This window comes from Oncorhynchus masou, chromosome 5 (assembly GCF_036934945.1).
Source record: "Oncorhynchus masou masou isolate Uvic2021 chromosome 5, UVic_Omas_1.1, whole genome shotgun sequence".
NCBI lineage: Eukaryota > Metazoa > Chordata > Actinopteri > Salmoniformes > Salmonidae > Oncorhynchus > Oncorhynchus masou.
The window spans coordinates 50,133,006-50,154,993 of NC_088216.1; the positions used below are offsets into that span (position 1 = coordinate 50,133,006).

General features: G+C 45.5%; 2 protein-coding genes across 2 annotated transcripts in view; one reads left to right on the forward strand and one right to left on the reverse strand.

Annotated features, from left to right (window-relative positions):
* Window positions 1-1,259: 1,259 nt before the first annotated feature.
* Window positions 1,260-11,037, forward strand: si:dkey-7k24.5 (somatomedin-B and thrombospondin type-1 domain-containing protein). The gene is made up of 5 exons (XM_064965865.1): window positions 1,260-1,704; window positions 6,620-6,811; window positions 8,004-8,082; window positions 9,525-9,701; window positions 9,913-11,037. The coding sequence occupies exons 1-5, from the start codon at window positions 1,464-1,466 to the stop codon at window positions 10,031-10,033; spliced, it is 810 nt and encodes a 269-aa protein (XP_064821937.1). The 5' UTR covers window positions 1,260-1,463; the 3' UTR covers window positions 10,034-11,037.
* Window positions 10,441-21,988, reverse strand: part of kcnb1 (potassium voltage-gated channel, Shab-related subfamily, member 1) — an 83,677-nt gene continuing 72,129 nt past the window's right edge. Inside the window, exons 3-4 of the mRNA XM_064965864.1 lie at window positions 17,422-17,632; window positions 10,441-17,264 (exon numbers count right to left, since the gene is read on the reverse strand). Of these exons, the coding sequence (XP_064821936.1) occupies window positions 15,424-17,264; window positions 17,422-17,632 (2,052 nt within the window). The 3' untranslated portion in view covers window positions 10,441-15,423. The remainder of the gene's footprint in view (window positions 17,265-17,421; window positions 17,633-21,988) is intronic.

The window sequence follows — 21,988 nt, forward strand, 5'->3', positions numbered from 1 at the left end:
ACGAGAGAGATCTGATAAGATGCTCGATACAGAAACACTGGAGACAAGAACAGAAGGAGTTTGAGAGCGATGGAGGCGGAGTAAATGCAGCTACGCATATTTCTGCCACTCAGAGAGAAGTCAATAGGCCCTATTTGGTGTCCTTTACTGCATCAGGTATCTGTTACAGCATTTTGTTCACTGCTGTACAAGAAAAACATACTCTAAGCTGCTTTCAGATTGTAAACATTATCCAAGTGTTGATCCAAATAACTTACTTGGCTTACTTGTGGTTAATTTAACATGTGCAACTATCCGGAATACAAATCCTTTAACAGGTACCATGTAGAAACGGACCATTGGATGAGTTTACTATGTGCCATGCTTATCTGAAATGACTCCCTAAGTAACATTTGATTGGACTATGAATTGTGTCTGTGGATTGTCTATGACAGTTAGAGCCGATCTGTGTTTATTAGAGCGGTAAATGCAGAGGTTCCCAGACTACACCAGGACAGGGCCCCTCTACGGGGCCGCACTCTAGCTCTCTCTCTGTGTGTGTGTGTGTGTGTGTGTGTGTGTGTGTGTGTGTGTGTGTGTCTGTGGAGAGAGGCACTGCAGTCAGGTCAATGCCTGGGAAACTGCCCCGCCACGCCCACACGTCCTCAAGCACACACTCAGTACTGAGTAGCTGGGAAATATGTATTTGAGCGGAAGACCCATGCTGCTGCACTGTCCACAGTGTTGTTATTGTTCTGCATGAATGGTCCTGGCCTTAGGAATTTGATCAATCCATTGTTTTCACATGTTGAGGCACAAGCGGCCAGGAAAGCTGGCAGCTTCAGCCAACAGGGGTAGAAAGAATGGGCAGTGCAAAGCAAACAAGTTACTCATGCCTCCCACTAATTCATCCAGGGAAAATGGACATGAGGCCACATACTGTCACTATAGGCTACTTATCATAATAAAACCTTTTGGGTTTAAGTAAAGATTCTCACAGGCATGCACATACATCCCTACCGTGACCATTCATTAACATTGTTTAACGCACATCCACATATCATGCAATTATAAAATCACCATATAATAAACAGTAGCCTGCTATTTTAATAACCATGGTATTTTAAATTAAGAGCCCCGCAGAAGAGGATATATGCAAATTATGAAAAATATGAACAAGAAGCCTTACTTCAAAGCTGTACTGTTTTCTTTAATTTAGTTTTGAGGCAAATGAGCTTCCTTGTAGGGAGCGCTGTGGTCAGAGAAACGAACTGTCCCTTTAAGAGAGCGAAAGCCGTTGCAGTATATTGCCCGATGGCACTTAGAATCCCATTATGGGGATAGTTGCTGAACAAACAAACAAAAAAATTCAGAATGATAGCCTATCTTTTCTAAAAATCGAAATACTGATATAAACGAAGCGATTTTACAGGTGTTAGCCGCGGCGCTAAGTCCCACAGAAATACTAGTCTAGGCCAATAGTCATGCACCAGTTCAGTTATACTGTTACCGGCCGCTGGCTCTACTCCTGTGTCGTGCTGCTAGTTTTCCTGGTCGTCCCGAACGAGGCAGGGTGTCAGGACACGGGTTTTTGCTGCGCTGGGCACGACCGGTCGTGCGTCAGTAAGGGATGGAGAGCTGACCGTTCGTATGGCACCTGCTATTGCGACCAGGCTTGTACCTCTACTATGGACTGCTGTCATGATTATGAATTCGCCTGTCCAGGTAAGTTTCCCATACACTATACAAAAGTATGTGGACACCCATCAAATGAATCATGCTTCACCATCTGGCAGTCTGACAGACGAATGTTGGTTTTGGCGGATGCCAAGAGAACACTACCTGCCCCAATGCATAGTGCCAACTGTCAAGTTTGGTGAAGGAGGAATAATGGTCTGGGGTTGTTTTTCTTGGTTCGGTCTAGGCCCCTAAATTCCAGTGAAGGGAAATATTAATCCTACAGCATACAATGACATTCTAGATGAATCTGTGTTTCCAACTTTGTGGCAACAGTTTGGGGAAGGCAGAGCCGGTCCTGACATCCCCGGGCCCTAAGAAAAATTCTGCTAAGGGGCCCTCTTACCTGACCCGTGAGCCATGTAAACCATTGCTACACAGTCACACCTGACACCCCAGTGCTCCCACTACAATCCTCCCTCCTTTAAAACAGTTGGCTCCACCTGTCGGTCTAAGAATAAGTAGACCTTTACCGAACGAGGTATAAACAAAAAATATTTATTGAATATAATATTTTCTATAGAATATTAAGATAAGTGAATTATAACATAAATAAGAAAATCTAGAAAATATAAAATGTAGAAAATAATCAAATATATTACTGAGCTTTGGCTCAGATGCCTGGTCATTAGTCCAGTCCCCACAATATTATACAATTAGCTTTGTCTATAGAATGTAAACATAACCCTGTAGGCTATGGCTGCAGCTATATGTCTCAAAATAGTAAAATACAACCTATACATCTGTGTGATTAACTTTGGTTCCCTCTACAGCCTGGGCATTTTCAACTCCAGTCTATCTGGACTGTCTGGAAGAAGTTGAGAAAGTATGTCACATAGTTAAGCAGTCACTTACACAAATGGAAGAGGTTGAGAAAGTATGTCACATAATTAAGCAGTCACTTACACAAATACACTTCTGCCATACAATCTTAAATGTTACTAAGTGTGTAAACATTTGAATGTTTGAATTAAAATCTTACCATCAAAATATTCCTCTTCTGCACTTTATTGAGGCAAAATCATCAATGATGTCATCATAGAACATGATGGTCATGATTTATGCTCATGATGGCCAGACCACTCATGCGTTCCTGTAACATGGAAGACCTCCGGTAGCTTTTAATGAGCTTTCATTTTGAAAAGCTCCTCTCTGCTGATGCTACTGTTACTGGTAGGGTGACTGCAATTCTTAGGGCCGTCCAAAGGTTAGACTAGAGTTCCTCCAGGGTTTTTCTCACAGAGAAAGGTAAGCAGCTCAAAGGCAGTCATCTTATCTGATGGCAGATCTGGTCCATTCTGAATCTCGTGTGCCAGATCCATTCCACTGAGGTCACAGTCATCTCTGAAGGTTAGAGTGTTTTCAGCTTCCATGCAGTGAGCCTTTAAAGATTCACTGGACATCTGAGAGGCAGTGCTGAAGGTTGAGTGTTTCAAATCTCTCATCCATGGATGTCACAGCAGAGTCGACCACAATGTTGAAGTCGCTGACTTCAAGGTTTTTCAGTGCCTCAGTCACTGGTTCGTCAGAAGCCTCATAGCTGAAATGCCTCTTGCTGTTTCTCAGGCTCTTCTCTATTAGAACAGCCTCCACATTTATTTCTTCACAAATGTGTTTGGCTGTTGTCTGGGCCTCACAATACAGTTTGCCAGTATGTAGTGAGGGAGGCCTTTGCATTTGAGATTAAATTCACTACGATATCCAACTGCATTGAGGCAGATTGGAGGAGCTTGTTCACCTTGTTTGTCATTGTCAGTATCTCACACCATACGACACATCAAATCAAGAAGCGGTAGGACTCAACATCCTCTGCAAGTGCTTGTGCCTCCACTGTCTGGCTTCCAGTAATGCCTCCCGAACCTCCGACGCCAGAAACCGGATTGCATGAACACTTTGGAGCCTACTCTCCCATCTTGTGTCACTCCATGACTTCACAGTTATGTTCACGTGTTTCTTCAAAACACTCCATCTTTGTGTGCCAGCTGAAAAGGTGAATAGATTTTACACATGCCCAACAAAAAAACAACTGCATCTTTTAAAGATTTGGCAGCATCTGCAATGACAAGGTTTAGTGTATGTGCTCCACGTGGGATGAACACGGCTCTGGGATTTTTTTTGGAGCAGTATGGTTTGTACTCCTTGCCCTTCATGTTGGCCCCATTATCATAAGCTTGCCCTCTGCCCTCTGCAATCTTCAAATGGGATCTTCAGCTTGTTCGGCTTATCTAAGATGACAGTGGACAGATTCAAGCCTGTTGTAAACTCAACATCAAGCCGAGGAAGTGCTCCTTGAGCTTTGACTTTCCCTTTAAAAGCCACGCTTCTCAGAATAATGGACATTTGCTCCTGGTGACTGTCAGGTGTACAGTCCAAGATAATGGAGAAGTACTTTGAGTCTCTTACTTGAGTCACTGTTTCTTCCAGAATCTTGTCACTCCCAATCTGTGTCAGCTCATTCTCTGTGCGCTTCTCAAGGTAATGAGCATGTGTCTCTCCATCTTTAATTTTGCTGAGATGATTTACCCTAACGGGGTCAAATTTTGCCAGTAATTCAACCTCTTTTAGGAAGTTTCCATTATCTGGTTGGAAGAGTTTGTCTGATGAATCTCTGAATGCTAGGTGATACTTATTAAACATGTAAGGACATCTCTTTCTTTCAGCCTCCAAAAATTGTCATTGGTATCTGGTCAAGAGTCTGTTTACGACTTAGGTGCAGATCAAGTTCTCTCCACTTAATGACATTGTTTGTGTGTTCAGGACGACCCTCATGGTGTTTCAGAATGGCATTGATATTTGACCAGTCATTCACACCTTCCTTTATTATTGTGTGGTCTTTTGTAGAAAAGAGCTTACAGCTAAAACAATACACTGTGTGGTTTTTGATTGGTTATGAAAGCCAGCTCCTGGTAATCTTTTCCCCCATTTGACAGCTGTCTCCTCTAGACTTGTTTTTAGGGTTTGAAAAATCCATTCCCGGTTTGAATGGACCTCTGCACACTAACTCGGTCCTCATAAAGTCTGTTAAAGACTGGGGACCAATCTGATGGGTCATTTGGTGGAGCAGCAACTGTTCTATTAGGGTCTGAGCTGCTTGTATCTGATGCTGGCTGCACACCTCTGGTTGTGCTAGTACTGGCTGTACTTCACCTGGGTCTGTGCTGGTATTTGCTGAAGCTGCCAGTAATGGGTCTGTGTTTGTATTTTCTGAAGCCAGCTGTACTGGGTCTGTGTTAGTACTGACTTGATGTGGACCAACTGAGTCTGTGCTTGTACTGGCTGATGATCCAGCATCTCCTCTACTGACAAACTTAAGCATAGCATCTGTAAATAATAGATAACGATACTATTATACATTTTATCAGCTGCAACAGGCCCATTCAAACTGGCTCCCCCAGATTTCCTTTTATACATTTTCAAATCTAAAATAATATTTATACTATGGCTTGGCTGAATACTTGATGGTTATTATTTACTGAGAGATGTGCATCCATATGATTATGCCCAGCTAATAAACATTTTAAATTCAATATATACAGTGGGGCAAAAAAGTATTTAGTCAGCCACCAATTGTGCAAGTTCTCCCACTTAAAAAGATGAGGCCTGTAATTTTCATCATAGGTACACTTCAACTATGACAGACAAAATGAGGTGAAAAATTTCAGAAAATCACATTGTAGGATTTTTTAAATGAATTTATGTGCAAATTAATGTTCTAACATCTGGTGGAAAGCCTTCCCAGAAGAATTGAGGCTGTTATTGCAGCAAAGGGGGGGCAAACTCTATATTAATGCCCATGATTTTGTGATGAGATGTTCGACGAGCAGGTGTCCACATACCTTTGGTCATATAGTGTATAATATGTTACCCAAAGTGTGTCAATTTCTACAACACAATAAGACCTGTGTTTGACAACACTGGATATGGTCGTTTTGCCCCAGTTTGGTGCAAAAGTCATTGAGATTCTCCTGAAAGTGTGATGATTAATTGTCATGTGAGCCATATGATTTGTTTTACCTTTATTTAACCAGGCAAGTCAGTTAAGAACAAAATCTTATTTTCAATGACTGCCTAGGAACAGTGGGTTAACTGCCTGTTCAGGGGCAGAATGACAGATTTGTACCTTGTCAGGTCAGGGTCACGCTCTAACCACTAGGCTACCTTGCCGCCCCATAGAGCATATACCTTGCTTGTAGTTGTATACCAATTTACTTTTTATTTAGCTGTCTAAAAATGCTTTTTCAGTAGCAAATGCATACAGTGGAGGGCACTCTACCATAGAGTTGTGCTTGTACTTGCTTTCATTTACCCCTGCCATGTTCTCATGCTATCCTGTCCTCAGGGCCCGCTCTAGTCTTTTGGGGTCCCTATGTGAGAGTTAGTAGAAAATTCTACACATTTTGTCATGATTTATGCCATGTTAAAATTATATCTGAGTGAGATTGACTAACAAAATCAATGGGGGCCCCCTAGAGGTCAGAGCCATTACATTTCAGTCATTTGGCAGAAGCTAATAGCCAGAGCAACTTACAAACACAATTAGGGTTAAGTACCTTGCTCAAGGGCATGTCAGATTTTTCACCTAGGCAGCACAGGGTTTCAAACCAGTGACCTTTTCGGTTACTGGCCCAATGCTCTTAACCACTAGGGTACCTGCAGCTGGCCCCTGGGCACGCTGACTAGACTAACTTACCAATCACATTTTTAGGGGGGGGGAACTATAATTGAGTGACTTTCATTGACTGACATAGCAAAAGCAAAAGTGATGATGCACAACCAAATTTCAAAACTACACCTTGTGTATTCTACTATTCTAACTCTCAACAGTAAGTTGAGAGTTCCAAAAAAAGAATGTATGTTGCTTATGCCTGGAGCTGCCCTTGCCTGTCCTCCCCATCCCTCCTAGCGGTGTCCTGTGTGCTGAGTGAGTGGACTGCGTGGTCTGGCTGTGGTGAGCCCTGCAGGGCCACAGTTCGGATAAGGAGCAGGGAAGTCCTGCAGGAGCCCCGAAATGGGGGGAAACCCTGTCCACATGTGGAGGAGCACGCCGGCTGTGCAGAGTACAGGGAACACCATCGACAGTGCAGCAAATCACTAGGTAAGCACCACAGCCATATACTGAGTGTACCAAACATTTAGAAAACCTTCCTTGTATTGAGTTGCACCCCCTTCTACACATTTTGTCACAACTTATGCCATGTTAAAATGATATCTGAGTGAGATTGACTAACAAAATCAATGGGGGCCCCCTAGAGGTCAGAGCCATTACATTTCAGTCATTTAGCAGAAGCTAATAGCCAGAGCAACTTACAGAAGCAATTAGGGTTAAGTACCTTGCTCAAGGGCATGTCAGATTTTTCACCTAGGCAGCACAGGGTTTCAAACCAGTGACCTTTTCGGTTACTGGCCCAATGCTCTTAACCACTAGGGTACCTGCAGCTGGCCCCTGGGCACGCTGACTAGACTAACTTACCAATCAAATTTTTTTTTTGGGGGGGGGGTGATAATTGAGTGACTGACATAAGCAAAAGTGATGATACACCACTAAATTTCAAAACTACACCTTGTGTATTCTACTATTCACTCAGATATAATAGAATAGCCTCAATTCGTTGGGCATGGACTACACGGTGTCATGCATTTCACAGGGATGCTTCACACAGTTGTGTCAAGTTTCCCAGATGTCCTTTGGGTGGTGGACCATTCTTAATACACATGGGAAACAGTTGAGCTTAACCCAGCAGCGTTGCAGTTTTTAACACACAAACAGGTGCGCCGGTCAACAATTACCATACTCTGTTCAAAGTCACTGAAATCTTTTGTCTTGCCCGTTCACCCTCTGAATGGCACACATACACAATCCATGTCTCAATTATCTCAAGGCTTAAAAATCCTTCTTTAACCTGTCTCCTCCCCTTCATCTACAATGATTTGAAGTGGATTTAACAGGTGACATCAGTAAGGGCTCATAGCTTTCACCTGGTCAGTCTGTCATGGAAAGATCCGGTGTTCGTAATGTTTTGTACACTCAGTGTATATTGCCTTAGACTATATATCTAAATGCTCTGGTAAGGACCTTAACCCATATGTCTTTAATGCCTCTCGTCTCTGTTGGATATCCCTCTGTCTTCAAGCAAAGGATACATTCCCAGGTCTCCCTTGCAGAATAGGTCTTCTGACCTTAATGGGCCTACCTGGTTAAATAAAAAAATGTGTGTGTGTGTGTGTGGGGGAGCTAAAGCTATGCTATTTTTGTCATGGTTTTGTCCTTATGGATATTGTCTTTGCAGTCCCGGCTCTCATCACTACCGGTGGCTATGGCAATGCCAGGAAGAAGAGGGACATCCCTGATAACAGTGATGTCGAAGGGTGAGATATCCGGTCTATGTGTTTGTCTCCTTCCATAGTATTCCTGTCATGTTTTCTGACCACTGTGTGTATATGAATGTGTGTGTACTGCACAGGAGGTTGGTGGCACCTTTAATTGGGGAGAACAGGCTCATGGTAATGACTGGAGTGGAATTGGTGGAATGGTATCAAATACAGCAAACGCATGGTTTGATGCCATTCCATTTGCTCCGTTCCAGCCAGTATTATGAGCTGTCCTCCCCTCAGCAGACACCACTGTACGTTGTGTGAGGGTGTACAGTGGCAAGAAAAAGTATGTGAACCCTTTGGAAAAACCTAGATTTCTGCATAAATTGGTCATAAAATTTGATCTGATCTTCATCTCGGTCACAATAATAGACACACAATTTGCTTACATTAATAAAACACAAGCAATTATACATTTTTATGTCTTTATTGAACACACTGTGTAAACATTCACAGTGCAGGGTGGAAAAAATATGTTGAACCCTTGGATTTAATAACTGGTTGATCCTCCTTTGGCAGCAATAACCTCAACCAAACGTTTTCTGTAGCTGCTGATCAGACTTGTACAATGGTCAGGAGGAATTTTGGACCATTCCTCTTTACAAAACTGTTTCAGTTCAGCAATATTCTTGATGTCTGGTGTGAACTGCTCTCTTGAGGTCATGCCACAGCATCTCAATCTGGTTGAGGTCAGGACTCTGACTGGGCCACTCCTTAAGGTATATTAAGGTGTATTTTCTTCTGTTGAAGCCATTCTGTTTTTGATTTACTTCTGTGTTTTGGGTCGTTGTCCTTTTGCATCACCCGACTTATGTTGAGCTTCAATTGGCCTTTCATCTTTGCAGGGCGGCCTCTCCTAGGGAGAGTAGCAACAGTGCTGAACTTTCCATTTATAGACCATTTGTCTTACCCTGGATTGATGAACATCAAGGCTTTTAGAGATATTTTTGTAACCCTTTTCAGCTTTATGCAAGTCAACAATTCTTAATCTTAGGTCTTCTGAGATCTCTTTAGTTTGAGGCATGGTTCACATCAGGCAATGCTTCTTGTGAATAGCAAACTCAAATTTTGTGATTTTTTTTTTATAGGGCAAGGCAGCTCTAACCAACATCTCCAATCTCGTCTCATTGATTGGACTCCAGGTTAGCTGACTCCTAACTCCAATTAGCTTTTGGAGAAGTCATTAGCCTAGGGGTTTGCATACTTTTTCCAAAATACACTGTGAATGTTTTTTATGATGTATTCAATATAGACATGCAAAATACAATAATTTGTATGTTATTAGTTTAAACACACCATGTTTTTGTCTATTGTTGTGACTTAGATGAAGATCAGATCAAATTTGATGAGCAATTTATGTAGAAATCCAGGTAATTCCAAAGGGTTCACATACATTTTCTTGCCACTGTGTGTCTGTAATGTATATACCTATCCAGGTACTGTATGCAGTTCCAGCTGACCTCCCTGACCCCTGGGTGCCAGCGTAGTGTGGGGCCACACACCCGCTGGATGCAGTACCTGAGGGAGGGCCACCAAGTTTGTGTGGAGTGCCAGCCTCCAGCCCTCGCTGCCGGGCAGACACACTGCTCTGGAGATGGAGATAAGGAGGAGAGGTAAGACATGCAGGGCCCACGAGCAAAGGAGGGGAGAGAAGAGAGCTTGAGGCTATACATATGTGCTAAAGATATTAGGACATGTGTTTACATTCTAACCCAATGTTGCTATTCTTGTTTGAAGAGTAAGATTTCAGCCACTAGGTGGCAGTCTTAGTCTAGACTCGATAAGTCAACGGCAGTCTTTCTTTATCCCTCCCCCCTCTTTCAGTGGCAGGCAGTCTCTGCAGTGGCAGGCGGTGGGTAACCCCAGGTGTCGTGGCGTGTGGAGGCATGTCAGGAGACTAGAATCCTGCTCCTGTCCCACCGTCCACAGCTTCCTCTTCATATAACCCTGGGTTACTGTCTAGTCTACAGACCTGAGTCTACAACTTCTTCATGGCCATACAGACAGACCGGACAGCACATGGATCAGGCATAATCAAAATGCAACACCGACAGGGCTGCGTGCATCCGTATGGACCTGATCATACCAGTGTCTAACATAACAATTGATATGAAACCTCTGGCAACAATTTAATCGTGTTTATGCGGCTGATTCGGGTCATTTTGTTCTTTGGTTGGCCAGAATATTTATTCTAAAAAAATACTATTGTAGATTATTTTCTAAGTGTATGTAACTGTCAGTGCAGTTTGTCTTTGTATTAGCGAAAGCCTTCAATAATGCCTGTAACACATGTCAATAACCAAACCTTCAATAATGCCTATAAACACATGTCAATAACCAAAACTCAACCCATTCATTAATTAGACTTTTATTGAATTTTCAGTCATCCAAGGGGAATGTTGCCTTTTTAAAAGAAATAGAAAGATCTTGGGACATTGAGACACTTTTTACAGGACAGTTAAACTGGTGTTGTGCATGTTTCACACCCAGTCACGGCTCCAAAGTTACGACATGCATCGATCGAACAACAGAACATTTATACAGCAACAACTTACAGCATTAGAAAGTCGACAGGTAAAAATATTACAAAACAAACAGTAGCCTGGAGACCTACAAAAACAACAGTAGAAGAAGAGGTGGGGATAGTCTGAAAGTCTGTCAATTTTTTCCCCCCCTTCAGTTCCCTGGAATTTCTGTATGTTACAATGACTGGTTGGGAATGACTCGTTGGGATCTCTTTCAAATCTATTCAATTTCCAAATCCAATTATCGAATTGAATTCCAATTTACTAAGCATTTCAAATGGACCCTAACCCTGAAATCCCAACATCAATTTCAATGGCATTTGTCTAATATCCTAAATTGTATGTTATTCATATCTTATCAAAATATGATAAATAAAAGGAGTCACTTGATTGTGCTTTCTCATTAAAACATAACACTTACAAATCCTTTGACATCAGAAACCCTTTTGTTCAGGACTACAGTAAAAGTTAAAGCTCTTGTAAACTACAGGACGTTTCGATGTTGGGTGACTCACTCAGAGATGGAGAGAGACTGATGTATAAAGTGCCCTTTAAGAAGAAAAAAAATACGAAGACTAGCAGCAAATTTACATAAACTTTTTTAAACACATTGGTCAGTGGTCACAGTATAGCAGTAAACACATTTCACCTTGTCAGAACATTGTCCAGAATCATTCTACTAAAACAAATATGTAAAGGCGATCAGTGGCTATTTCCTTTCTGTAAGTGTCCATGATGTGTTTTCCAGTTAGTCTTTCCAACCGAATACTCTCCACAGGATCATCTCATAGCAATGCTACAATGTATATCATGTCTATTCATGAAGAATTGATTGTCATCTTTCTTTTAAAGAGATATTTTACGTGACAAAACTGTCCCTGACTCCCACTATGTATTCTTGCAGTGAGAGCATAACATGATGCCTGGTTATGTGAAACACATTGGACAGCAACACAAGTCCGTATTAGACAGTGCACAAGAAGCCAACGCCATACAGATGACAGCCAATTTAACGAGATGGATTTGAAGTGCGCTGTGAAAATAATGAACACAAAACAGTGACATTGTATGTTCTAATCATCCATCCCACTGGCACCGACATCAACTCAACGTCTATTCGACGTTGGTTCAACAAGGTGGGATGTTAACATTAACCAAGTTTCCAGATAAATTTAAAGTACATGTCGGATTAAAAAACATGTCATGACAGGCCTGATGGAAACAGAAAATGTGTCGGTAAACTTTACAAATGTTGACAAATCAGAATATGCCAGACAAGGTGGGATCTTTTGTGTTGGTAAAATGAATAATGCAAGAATTGGTGGTGGAAACACTTTATCCTCAAATATTAATAATAACCATAAAATCGAAGTAAATTTAGTCATGCGATATGTTGTGTGGTCCTCCGGTTATGACTCGGGAAAGCATGCAGTTTATTAGGCTACGGATGAAATAAATCATGGTGAACTTCACAGGGTTGTGAAGGTGCACGGTGGTGAGCTTCCTTCTTTGCAATACATTTCAAGGGTCTCATTCTGTTGACATGATGATCGATGCTTGGCTGCCGTTTGACAAATACAAATAATATGGCTCTTATCCATAATATACTCATCATGCAGGTAGGTAGCCTATTGACTAGAGCGCATAAGCCAAAACCATAGTGGGCACACTTGCTATTTAACGCTAAATTTAGTGTGACAAAGTCATCAGTAGATTTGAAAATGCGATGGAAACCCATTAAACATAGATTTTGTTTATTCGGTACATGGAAATATAACTGCAAAATTATTTTTTGTATGTTCACTAGGCCTAAATCATCACGCACATGCCTTTATCCGCAACAAGTCAATTTGATGGAAACATCTCTGGTGGGAAAATGCGCATATTGTTGTTATGTGGATTTTAGAATATTCGTATGAAAATCTGTCGCCAATTGGATAGAAACCTAGCTAATGTCTAACAAAGTGGAAGCCTTCGGTTGAGCATCAGTCCCTTTAAACTTGACAATAACACACACATACACAGTGTTTCAGAGGTTCTGCCCTTTCTACAGTCATTACTATTCTTTTCACATAGCTCCCCTCGCTCGGATCCAGCTCAGACAGGAATGGGTGCGAAAAATGCGTCTCTGGAGATGCGATGTTCTCACCTTTTCACACGGAATTTTCTCAGAAAGAGGAAGAGGAAGAGAGCCAAGGACGAACACATGGACATGTATGTGGACAGTGTTGTGGGTCTGTCTTTTTTTATTTATAAGCATCTTCAGTGATATCTATGCACTGTGACGTCTATTCTTCAGAATGCATTATCATGCATTTATTCAAAACTAGGCAGGGGGAATGGGTGGTTACAGGATGTTTCTTTGTCTACGTGCACTCCTGTGTAACAACTACTGTATGTTTGAGTGTGCAAACTGTGTAAACCTAAAGAATGCATGCATTTCGATACAATTAGACATTCTCACCCCAATTAGCAGAGCTATGCAGCTCTGGTATCAGCCTTGCCAGGATGGAGCTTGTTACTATGGAAACTGGGCAGGCCTGGAGCTATCTTGTAGATATTGTATACCTGTGTATGGGCTGTCCTTTCAATATGTCTGTATGTCTGTGTGCGGATGAATGCAGATGCACTCAAAAAGACTAGACATGCTATTCAATCAAAACCTGTAACTAGGTTTCCTGGATAAGTGAGAAGTAACACTCTTCCCTCTTTTGAATTAATATGCTGTTCAGACTTATACTGCAACCTAAGGAGTACTGTATGGGGGATCTTTCTCTCGCTCATTCCAACTACAGTTCAAAATGGACCAGTCTTTGGCTCTATGTTGTTGAAAGGAAAATGATGATGCATGTTATGGCAGCTTTATCAATGTTTCACTTTAAATCTGAACATATATCATAAATGTTTGCTTAGATTTGGAAATATAGGTTAATAAATCCGTTCACCACATTCTTTATAAAGTACCATAAAAATAAACAGGTCATTTTTCTTTTACACATCTCAGCACATCAGCTGAAGTGACTCTTTTGAACTCTGGGCTCTATTTAATCTGTATTGCTTGAAGCGTTAATGAAAGCGCACTTGAAATGTAAATGTAATTTGCTATTGAGCTGACACTTGCAGCGTTTACCATGAATGCATTCTCTGCTAACACGGAAACATTGCTTTTCAGTTTCAATAACACAGTTACGCTGAGTTTCCCCGATATGGATTGAATTGAGCCCCTTGTGTCTTGGTGGTATGACTGGGAGGAAGAGGCAGGCTGTTTGGTACATGCATGTCTTGGAGGAGAGCTCTCCTAAATGTGTGTTTGATGTAAAAAATCTTCAGGGCTATTTATGATTCCTGACTTTAATACCAAAAAGATTAGGTTTCTTTCAACCATTCCCCTCTGACTCAAACCCAATGCAATAAAAATAAAACGACACACAATCAAGACATTCACAGACAGAAATGTCAGATCAAATGTGGTCCTCTACTCTTACTATGTGATGAAGAAACGGTACCAAGAAGAACAAGACTCTTTTTGACAGACTGTGGTTTTCCCAAAGATGAGTCTGGACTGTAAACCTCCAGCATCTGTAACTTGTCTAGAAATATGTCATACAGAATTACTCAAACAGTTATGGTCATGACAACAGACTAGCAAATCACAAATTTCTATAGGTAACCTACTTTATTTATATAAAAATAAATCAGGTGAGACAATCTAAAAGTGTGGATATCTTTTAAACACGTACACGCCAACTCACTCAAACACGCACGCACGCGCGCACGCACGCACGCACGCACGCACGCACGCACGCACACACACACACACACACACACACACACACACACACACACACACACACACACACACACACACACACACACACACACATATGACTAAGGCCAGGTTTGGGTCTAGGGGGGCACTAGTAAGTAGCTTATTGGCGTCTAATGTAACTCCTCTCTACACTCTTAGAAAAAAGGTGCTATCTAGAACCTAAAAGGTTGGTTCCAGGTAGAACCCTTCTATTTCAAAATATAACCATTTTGGGTTCCATGTAGAACCCTTTTCACAGATGGTTCTACATGGAATCCAAACGGTTCTACTTGGAACAAAAAAGGTTTTTATCTGAAGCCAAAAATGGTCCTTTTATGGGGACAGCCAAAGAACCCTTTTGGAAAACCTTTTTCTAAGAGTGTAGTTTTCTACAGTGTGAGCTGGGCTGGGGTGGAATGGGACAGTGGTCAGCTGATATATATAGACCTGTGGGAGAATATAGGGGATGACTGTCTTGCTGTTTCCCACTTCACCCCTCATCCTGCCTCTTACCCCATAGCCACTGAAATGGACCACCACAGCCTCAACCAACCAACAGACCATGTCCCTTCCCAGCATGCTCTGCTTTGACCTGCTCCCACATCTCCCTGTGGGGCCCCTGCTCAGTTGGGTTTGTGGGAGTTTTCTGCCCAGTTCTGTGGTAGCTTGTGTACCATGGCTAACAGGAAGGGGGGGGAGAAGTGGGAGAGTGTTCTTTATCTGTCCTGCAAGTCTTTTCCCAAAGTATTGAACACCACACCACAGCCCAAACGCTACCCTGAATCTCTCTCCCTTCCTGGCCCTTTCTGCCACTTTGTAAAGGGATTCTGCACAGTGTGTCTCTTTCCTTCACTCTCTTACTTTCTCTTTCTCTATCACTTTCTCTGCCTTCCACACAGTACCTTGTCTGTGTTTCTCTGGATGTCCCTGACATAAGTCTTCCTTGCTCCAGCTCCCTTAACGCTGGCCGTGCTATCCTCTGCTCTGCCCTATATCTGTAGCTCAGAGACTCTTGTCCATGGTACTAGACCTTCCTCTGTCCCCTTTGGACCTGCGGGGCAGCTCTGGAACCACATGGTTCTCCGTGTGGCCCCCGCTCCCCCGCGTCCCCCCATCCAGGCCAGGGAATAGGCAGTTCTGCCCCAGCATCCGCTGGGTGGTGCTTGGTTCCAGGTGGTTGATGCCTCTCTGGTTGTAGCCGCTGTTGATGTTCCTGCTGTGTTTGGGGGGACTGGAGCCGGCCAGCAGGCGCTCCGAGGGGCTGGTGGCCTCCGACATGTCCCGCAGGTGCTCGTCTTCGTCTGTGTCGGCGTCAATGTACTTACTGATGGAGGAGTCGTGGAAAGTGAAAACGGCTGGTGTGGAGGTCAGGGCTGTGGTCAGGGTGGAGCTGTCAGGGGACTTGGTCGGTGTCCTGCTGCTGGCCGTGGTGTAGATGGACGTCTCTGGGCTGAGCAGGGAGCGGTCAGACAGGACGGAACTGTCTGAGAGAGGACCACCGCTGCTGGGGGAAGGGCCTGGGCCTGGTCCTGGCACTGACTCCCCTCCACTGCTCCGGTAGTTCACCTTGTAGGAAAGGCCACCACCCTTTAGAGGGTTGTTAAAGTTAAGAGTGTTGCCAGAACCTGTAGGCTTCACAGCAGAGAGTGGATCCAGCAAGGGCTCATGCTCCAGGGTGGTCTGGAGGCCAGGGTTGGTGCTGACCCGCCCAGAGAGGGCCGTGACTGGGTTGATATGGGAGAAGCGGCTGGTCTCCTGGGCCAGGAGGGCCAGGCCGTAGGCTGGACTATGGGCGTAGACACCACGTGGATTCTCTTGGAAGTCTGCAGCACAGCTGATGTAGCTGTCAATACTAGACAGGCTCTTCATGTCCCCCACCCCCTCTCGACCCCCTAGCATAGGGTCCCCTGGACCCCCAGGGATGGTCCCCAGCTCTATCTCATCCCTATCCCTCTGCCTGCCAGCCCTGGAGCTCTTGTCTTTGGCGTTGAGGTTGGGCTGTGACTGGGTCTTGGCCATTTGGTTATACATCTCCTCCAGCTTTTGTGGGTTGAGCCCCTGAGGACTGGAGGCCCTGGCCTTGCTGGGGGAACCCGTCTGCGACTCCACAGGGTTGAAGGAGTGGGCCGAGCTGGTCTCGGAGGCGGTGGTGGCACGCTTAGGTGTCCACTTCCAGTGGCTGGGTGACAGGTGGTTGTCTTGCGTCAGCGGCCTCTCGCTCTTCTCCACCACCACGTCCATCAGCTCAGCACTGCGGGCGAACGCCTCCTTCATGTTCATGGAGACGATGCTCCCATTGCGTTTCGCCCTCTCCAGTGCCTCCCGCCGCTTCACAGCTTTCTCCTGGCGCTTCTGCTCCTTGTAGAACTCAGAGAAGTTGTTGACGATGATGGGAATGGGCAAGGCTATCACCAGCACCCCTGCGATGCAACAGAGACCACCCACAATCTTACCCAGCAGAGTCTTAGGGTAAATGTCCCCATAACCCACCGTTGTCATAGTAATGGTAGCCCACCAGAAGGAGGCCGGGATGCTTTTGAATTTCGTGTCATCCTCGTCCTTCTCTGCGAAGAAGACGAGGCTGGAGAAGATCATGATGCCCATGGCCAGGAAGAGGATGAGTAGACCCAGCTCATTGTAACTCCTTTTCAGTGTGAAACCTAGAGACTGCAGCCCTGTGGAGTGACGCGCCAACTTCAGAATCCTAAGGATACGCATGATCCGGAAGATCTGAACCACCCTCCGGACGTTTTGGAATTGTAGAACACTCTTGTTGGACTCGGTCAGGAAGATTGTGACGTAGTAAGGAAGGATGGCCAGCAGGTCGATCACGTTCAAGGGACCTTACAGAGAAGTTAAGATGGTAGTTTATTCATCCTTATAAGGGGACATTTACTTGCACCAGCTAAAACATACAACACCAATAAATACTGTACATTACAATGGACAGACACTAAAAGTAGCACATCATAAATGCATATTAATAACGAAAGTGTTCACCTTTGATGAACTTCCATTTGGTGGGCGATGAGAGGAAGCGAAGGAGGTACTCCATAGTAAACCAGGCGATGCAGACGGCCTCTACGTGGGCCAGCTGGGGGTTGTCTGAGGCATGTCCAAATTCGTCTGTGTCCTGCAGCTCAGGCAGGGTGTTGAGGGACAGGGCGATGGTGGACAGCCCGATAAACAGGATGGAGATGATGGCTAGGATCTGAAAAAAAAGAGAGATGTTATCATTGAGGAGGATCTGTGACACAAAGGCTGAGTTTACACAGGCAGCCCAATTCTAAAATTGTTTCCTGTCAGGATTTGGCCAGGGTTGTTCCGGGTTTTGGTCAGTAGATGTCCCCATTGTGCTTTTTGTCCCTATGTTTTTCCCTTGATCCCCATTATTATTTGCACCTGTGTCTCGTTTCCCCTGATTGTATTTAAACCCTTTGTTTCCCTCAGTTCTGTGCTCTGTGTTTGTATGTTAGCACCCTGCCCTAGTGTTCTGTGTGCTCTTGTCGATTCCGGGTGAAGTTCTTGTGGTATTCTGTTTTTTGTTTTTGTTTATTTTTGGTGAGTTTCTTTTGAGGTCTTTTTGTGTTTTTCCTACCACCTTTTGGATTTGCCATTTTTTGTATTTTAGGATCTTTATTAAATACACCGTCTTAAGTACTGCTGTGTCTGCCTCATCTTCTGGGTTCTGCTGTCTATTCGTGGCTCAGTTGGTTAAGTGACTGTTTCTCACTCCGGAGACCCAGGTTCGAAACCGGGTCCTGACAGAAACACAGAGCCAAAAATGAACCCAGAGGCAGCCAGTTCCCAGGACCTTTTGCCACGCTGTCCCACCACCAGGAGACTGTCCAACGCCACGAAGCCGCCCTGGTTCAGCAAGAGGCCTTAATGGCTAGACATTCTCATCTTCTGTCGGAGATGCTGACTTCCATTAAGCAAATATCTGATCGACTTACCCCGGCAACAGTTTCCGTCCCAGTACCTCAGGTTCACGTACCCATGGCAGTTAACCCCCTGGCTGAACCTCGTCTTCCACCTCCCCAACGGTTCTCAGGTGATCCAAGTGCTTGTAAAGGCTTTCTCACTCAATGTTCTCTCTCCTTTGAGCTGCAACCCTCGTCGTTTCCCACCGACCGGTCTAAGATCGCATATATCATTACCCTGCTGTCGGAAAAAGCCCTGGCCTGGGCTACTGCTGTGTGGGATGCCCATAGTTCCTGCTGTGCCAGCTACTCTGCCTTTGCTGAGGAATTCAAACGAGTGTTTCAAGGCCCAAGCAGTGGTTCTGACTCAGCCAAACAGCTCCTGACTCTCCATCAAGGTTGGCGCAGCGTGACGGACTATGCCATCCAGTTCCGCACGGTGGCAGCAGCGAGTGGCTGGAACAACGAGGCGCTCACGGTGTGCTTTCTGAAAGGCCTTTCCGACACTATCCAAGATGAACTGGCCACTCGGGAACCACCGGACAATCTCGAGTCCCTGATCAAGTTGGCCTCACGCATTGACCAGCGTCTGAGAGAGAGAGAACTCAACCGTAGACCTCTAGCCCCTATCAGTCCCAGCTCCGAGTCCCCACCTTTATCATCGCTGGCTCCACCGGAACCCATGCAGATTGGACGCATCTCCCAGGCTGAGAGAGACCGCCGGATGAGGGAGCGACGCTGTCTATATTGCGGCAAACCGGGCCATTTCCGTTCCACGTGTCCCGGGCTCCAGGGAAACGCTCTGTCCCGTACAGACCGGGGGAACTGTAACGGGAAACATAACCTCCTCCCATCCGTCCAACTCCCGTCTGCTCATTCCAGTCACCCTCTCCTGGGACAACCACAAGCTTCACCTTCAAGCCTTGGTAGACTCTGGAGCCGCAGGTAACTTCATGGATGGTGTCTGGGCGAAGGAGAATGGCGTTCCCTCTGAACCTCTAAGTGACCCCATGAGGGTTACTACATTGGATGGAAGCCCTTTGGGATCTGGACTTGTCACTCATGTCACTACCTCCTTGAGACTTTCAGTTTCACAACACCAGGAATTGATGAACTTTCATTTGATCTCCTGTTCCGAGTTCCCTCTCGTCCTTGGATACCCCTGGCTTCACAGCCATAACCCTCACATCGACTGGTCTGTGGGCACTATCAAGCAGTGGGGTCCTACGTGCCAAGCTACTTGTATTTTCCGGAATTCCCCGAGTTCTACTCCCGAGTCTTTAGAATCCATCGACCTGACCCGAGTTCCCGAGTGTTACCATGACCTCAAACTGGTGTTTAGCAAACAGAGGGCCACCATGCTACCACCCCATAGATCTTACGATTGCCCCATCGACCTGTTTCCGGGCACTTGCCCCCAGGGGTCGGATCTTTTCCCTATCTCCACCCGAACGAGCTGCTATGGATACCTACATCAAGGACTCTCTGGAAGCAGGCCTCATGCGTCCATCAACCTCCCCGGCGGGAGCAGGGTTTTTCTTTGTGGCCAAGAAAGATGGTGGATTACGTCCTTGCATCGACTACCGGGGACTCAATGACATAACCGTCCGTAACCGTTACCCGCTACCCCTTATGGCCACAGCCTTCGAGCTGCTCCAGGTAGCAGTTGTTTTCACTAAGCTTGACCTGCGGAACGCATACCATCTTGTGCGGATCAGACCTGGTGACGAGTGGAAGACCGCTTTCAACACGCCTACTGGTCACTATGAATACTTGGTGATGCCCTTCGGCCTGACCAACGCCCCAGCGGTGTTCCAAGCGCTCATAAACGATGTGCTTAGGGATATGCTTAACATATTTGTGTTCGTTTACTTGGATGACATCCTCATCTTTTCGAGCTCCCTTCAAGAACACACTAAGCATGTCAGACAAGTACTCAAACGCCTCCTGGACAGCCATCTGTACGTTAAGCCGGAAAAATGTGAATTCCATTCATCCCGAGTACAATTCCTGGGATTTGTAGTGGAACCCGGTCGAGTCCAAATGGACCCTAGGAAGGTAGGGGCGGTAGCGGATTGGCCCACCCCCAAATCCGTTAAGGATGTTCAGCGTTTCCTGGGCTTCACAAACTTTTACCGCAAGTTCATCAAGAACTTCAGTTTGGTGGCAGCTCCTCTCTCAGCTTTAACCAAAGGTGGCAATGCAAGGTTTGTGTGGGGAAGAGAAGCTGAGACGGCCTTCCAAGGACTCAAGCAGCGCGTCCTCTCTGCTCCCATCCTGATACTACCGACTACGGATGAACCATTTGTGGTGGAGGTAGACGCATCAGAGGTTGGTGTTGGAGCTGTCCTGTCTCAGAGGGGTGAAGACAAGAAGCTTCATCCGTGCGCTTTCTTCTCACACCGGCTTACCCCGACTGAGAGGAACTACGATGTGGGGGATCGTGAACTCCTAGCGGTTAAGATGGCATTGAAGGAATGGAGACACTGGCTCGAGGGGGCTTCTCACCCGTTTCAAGTGCTTACGGACCACAAAAATCTGGAGTATATCCAGCAGGCGAAGCGATTGAACTCTAGACAAGCTAGATGGTCTCTTTTCTTCAATCGATTCCAGTTTATCCTCACCTATCGGCCCGGGTCGAAGAATCTCAAACCGGATGCCCTGTCCCGAGTCTACGCTCCTGCCATTCGAGATGACACGGACATGCCTGTCCTTCCTGCTGCTAAGATTGTGGCTCCGATCTCGTGGCAAGTTGAGGATACCGTGAGACGTGCTCAAGCTAGCGAACCGGACCCTAAAGGAGGCCCTGCCAATCGGTTGTTTGTCCCCAAGGCAGTGAGGACTCAGGTCCTTCTGTGGGGGCACTCCTCTCGCCTCACCTGTCATCCGGGCGTAGGTCGCACCTTGGAGTTCATCCAGCGTAAGTTCTGGTGGCCTACCATAAGAGAAGACGTTGCCACTTTCGTCAATGCCTGCCCCGTGTGCTGCCAGGGCAAATCTTCTCACCTCCGCCCTCAAGGACTCCTTCACCCTTTACCTGTTCCCCACAGACCCTGGTCCCATATCTCATTGGACTTTATTACTGGACTTCCTCCATCCCATGGCAATACTACTATCCTAGTCATAATCGACAGGTTTTCAAAGGCGGCCAGGTTCGTCCCTCTGACTAAGTTACCTTCTGCCAAGGAAACGGCTGAGTTGGTAATTAATCATGTGTTCCGAGTCTTCGGCATTCCTCAAGATGTGGTTTCTGACAGAGGTCCCCAGTTCGCCTCAAGGTTTTGGAAGGCCTTCTGCCAACTCATGGGGGCTTCTGCCAGTCTATCTTCAGGGTACCATCCGGAGTCCAACGGCCAAACAGAGGATGAATCAAGAGCTGGAAACCACCCTCCGATGTATGACTCGTGACAACCCGTCCACATGGTCATCCTTTATTGTTTGGGCCGAATACGCGCACAACACCTTGCGCTCCTCCTCCACTGGTATGTCCCCGCACGAGTGTCAGTTTGGCTATGCTCCTCCATTGTTCGTCAGACGCTGTCGGCTTATGTGGAGGAAGACCCGTCTTAATCTGATGCGTTCCTCACAGAGGTATCAACAACAAGCCAACAGACGTCGCCGTCCCGGGCCTACCCTGCGCCCCG

Excerpts from the sequence above, each read along its gene's own strand:
- si:dkey-7k24.5 (XM_064965865.1), top strand. The coding sequence starts at position 1,464 with ATGCACCAGTTCAGTTATACTGTTACCGGCCGCTGGCTCTACTCCTGT. Across the intron at positions 1,705-6,619 it reads TTATGAATTCGCCTGTCCAG|CGGTGTCCTGTGTGCTGAGT; the intron begins GTAAGTTTCCCA and ends CATCCCTCCTAG. Across the intron at positions 6,812-8,003 it reads ACAGTGCAGCAAATCACTAG|TCCCGGCTCTCATCACTACC; the intron begins GTAAGCACCACA and ends TTGTCTTTGCAG.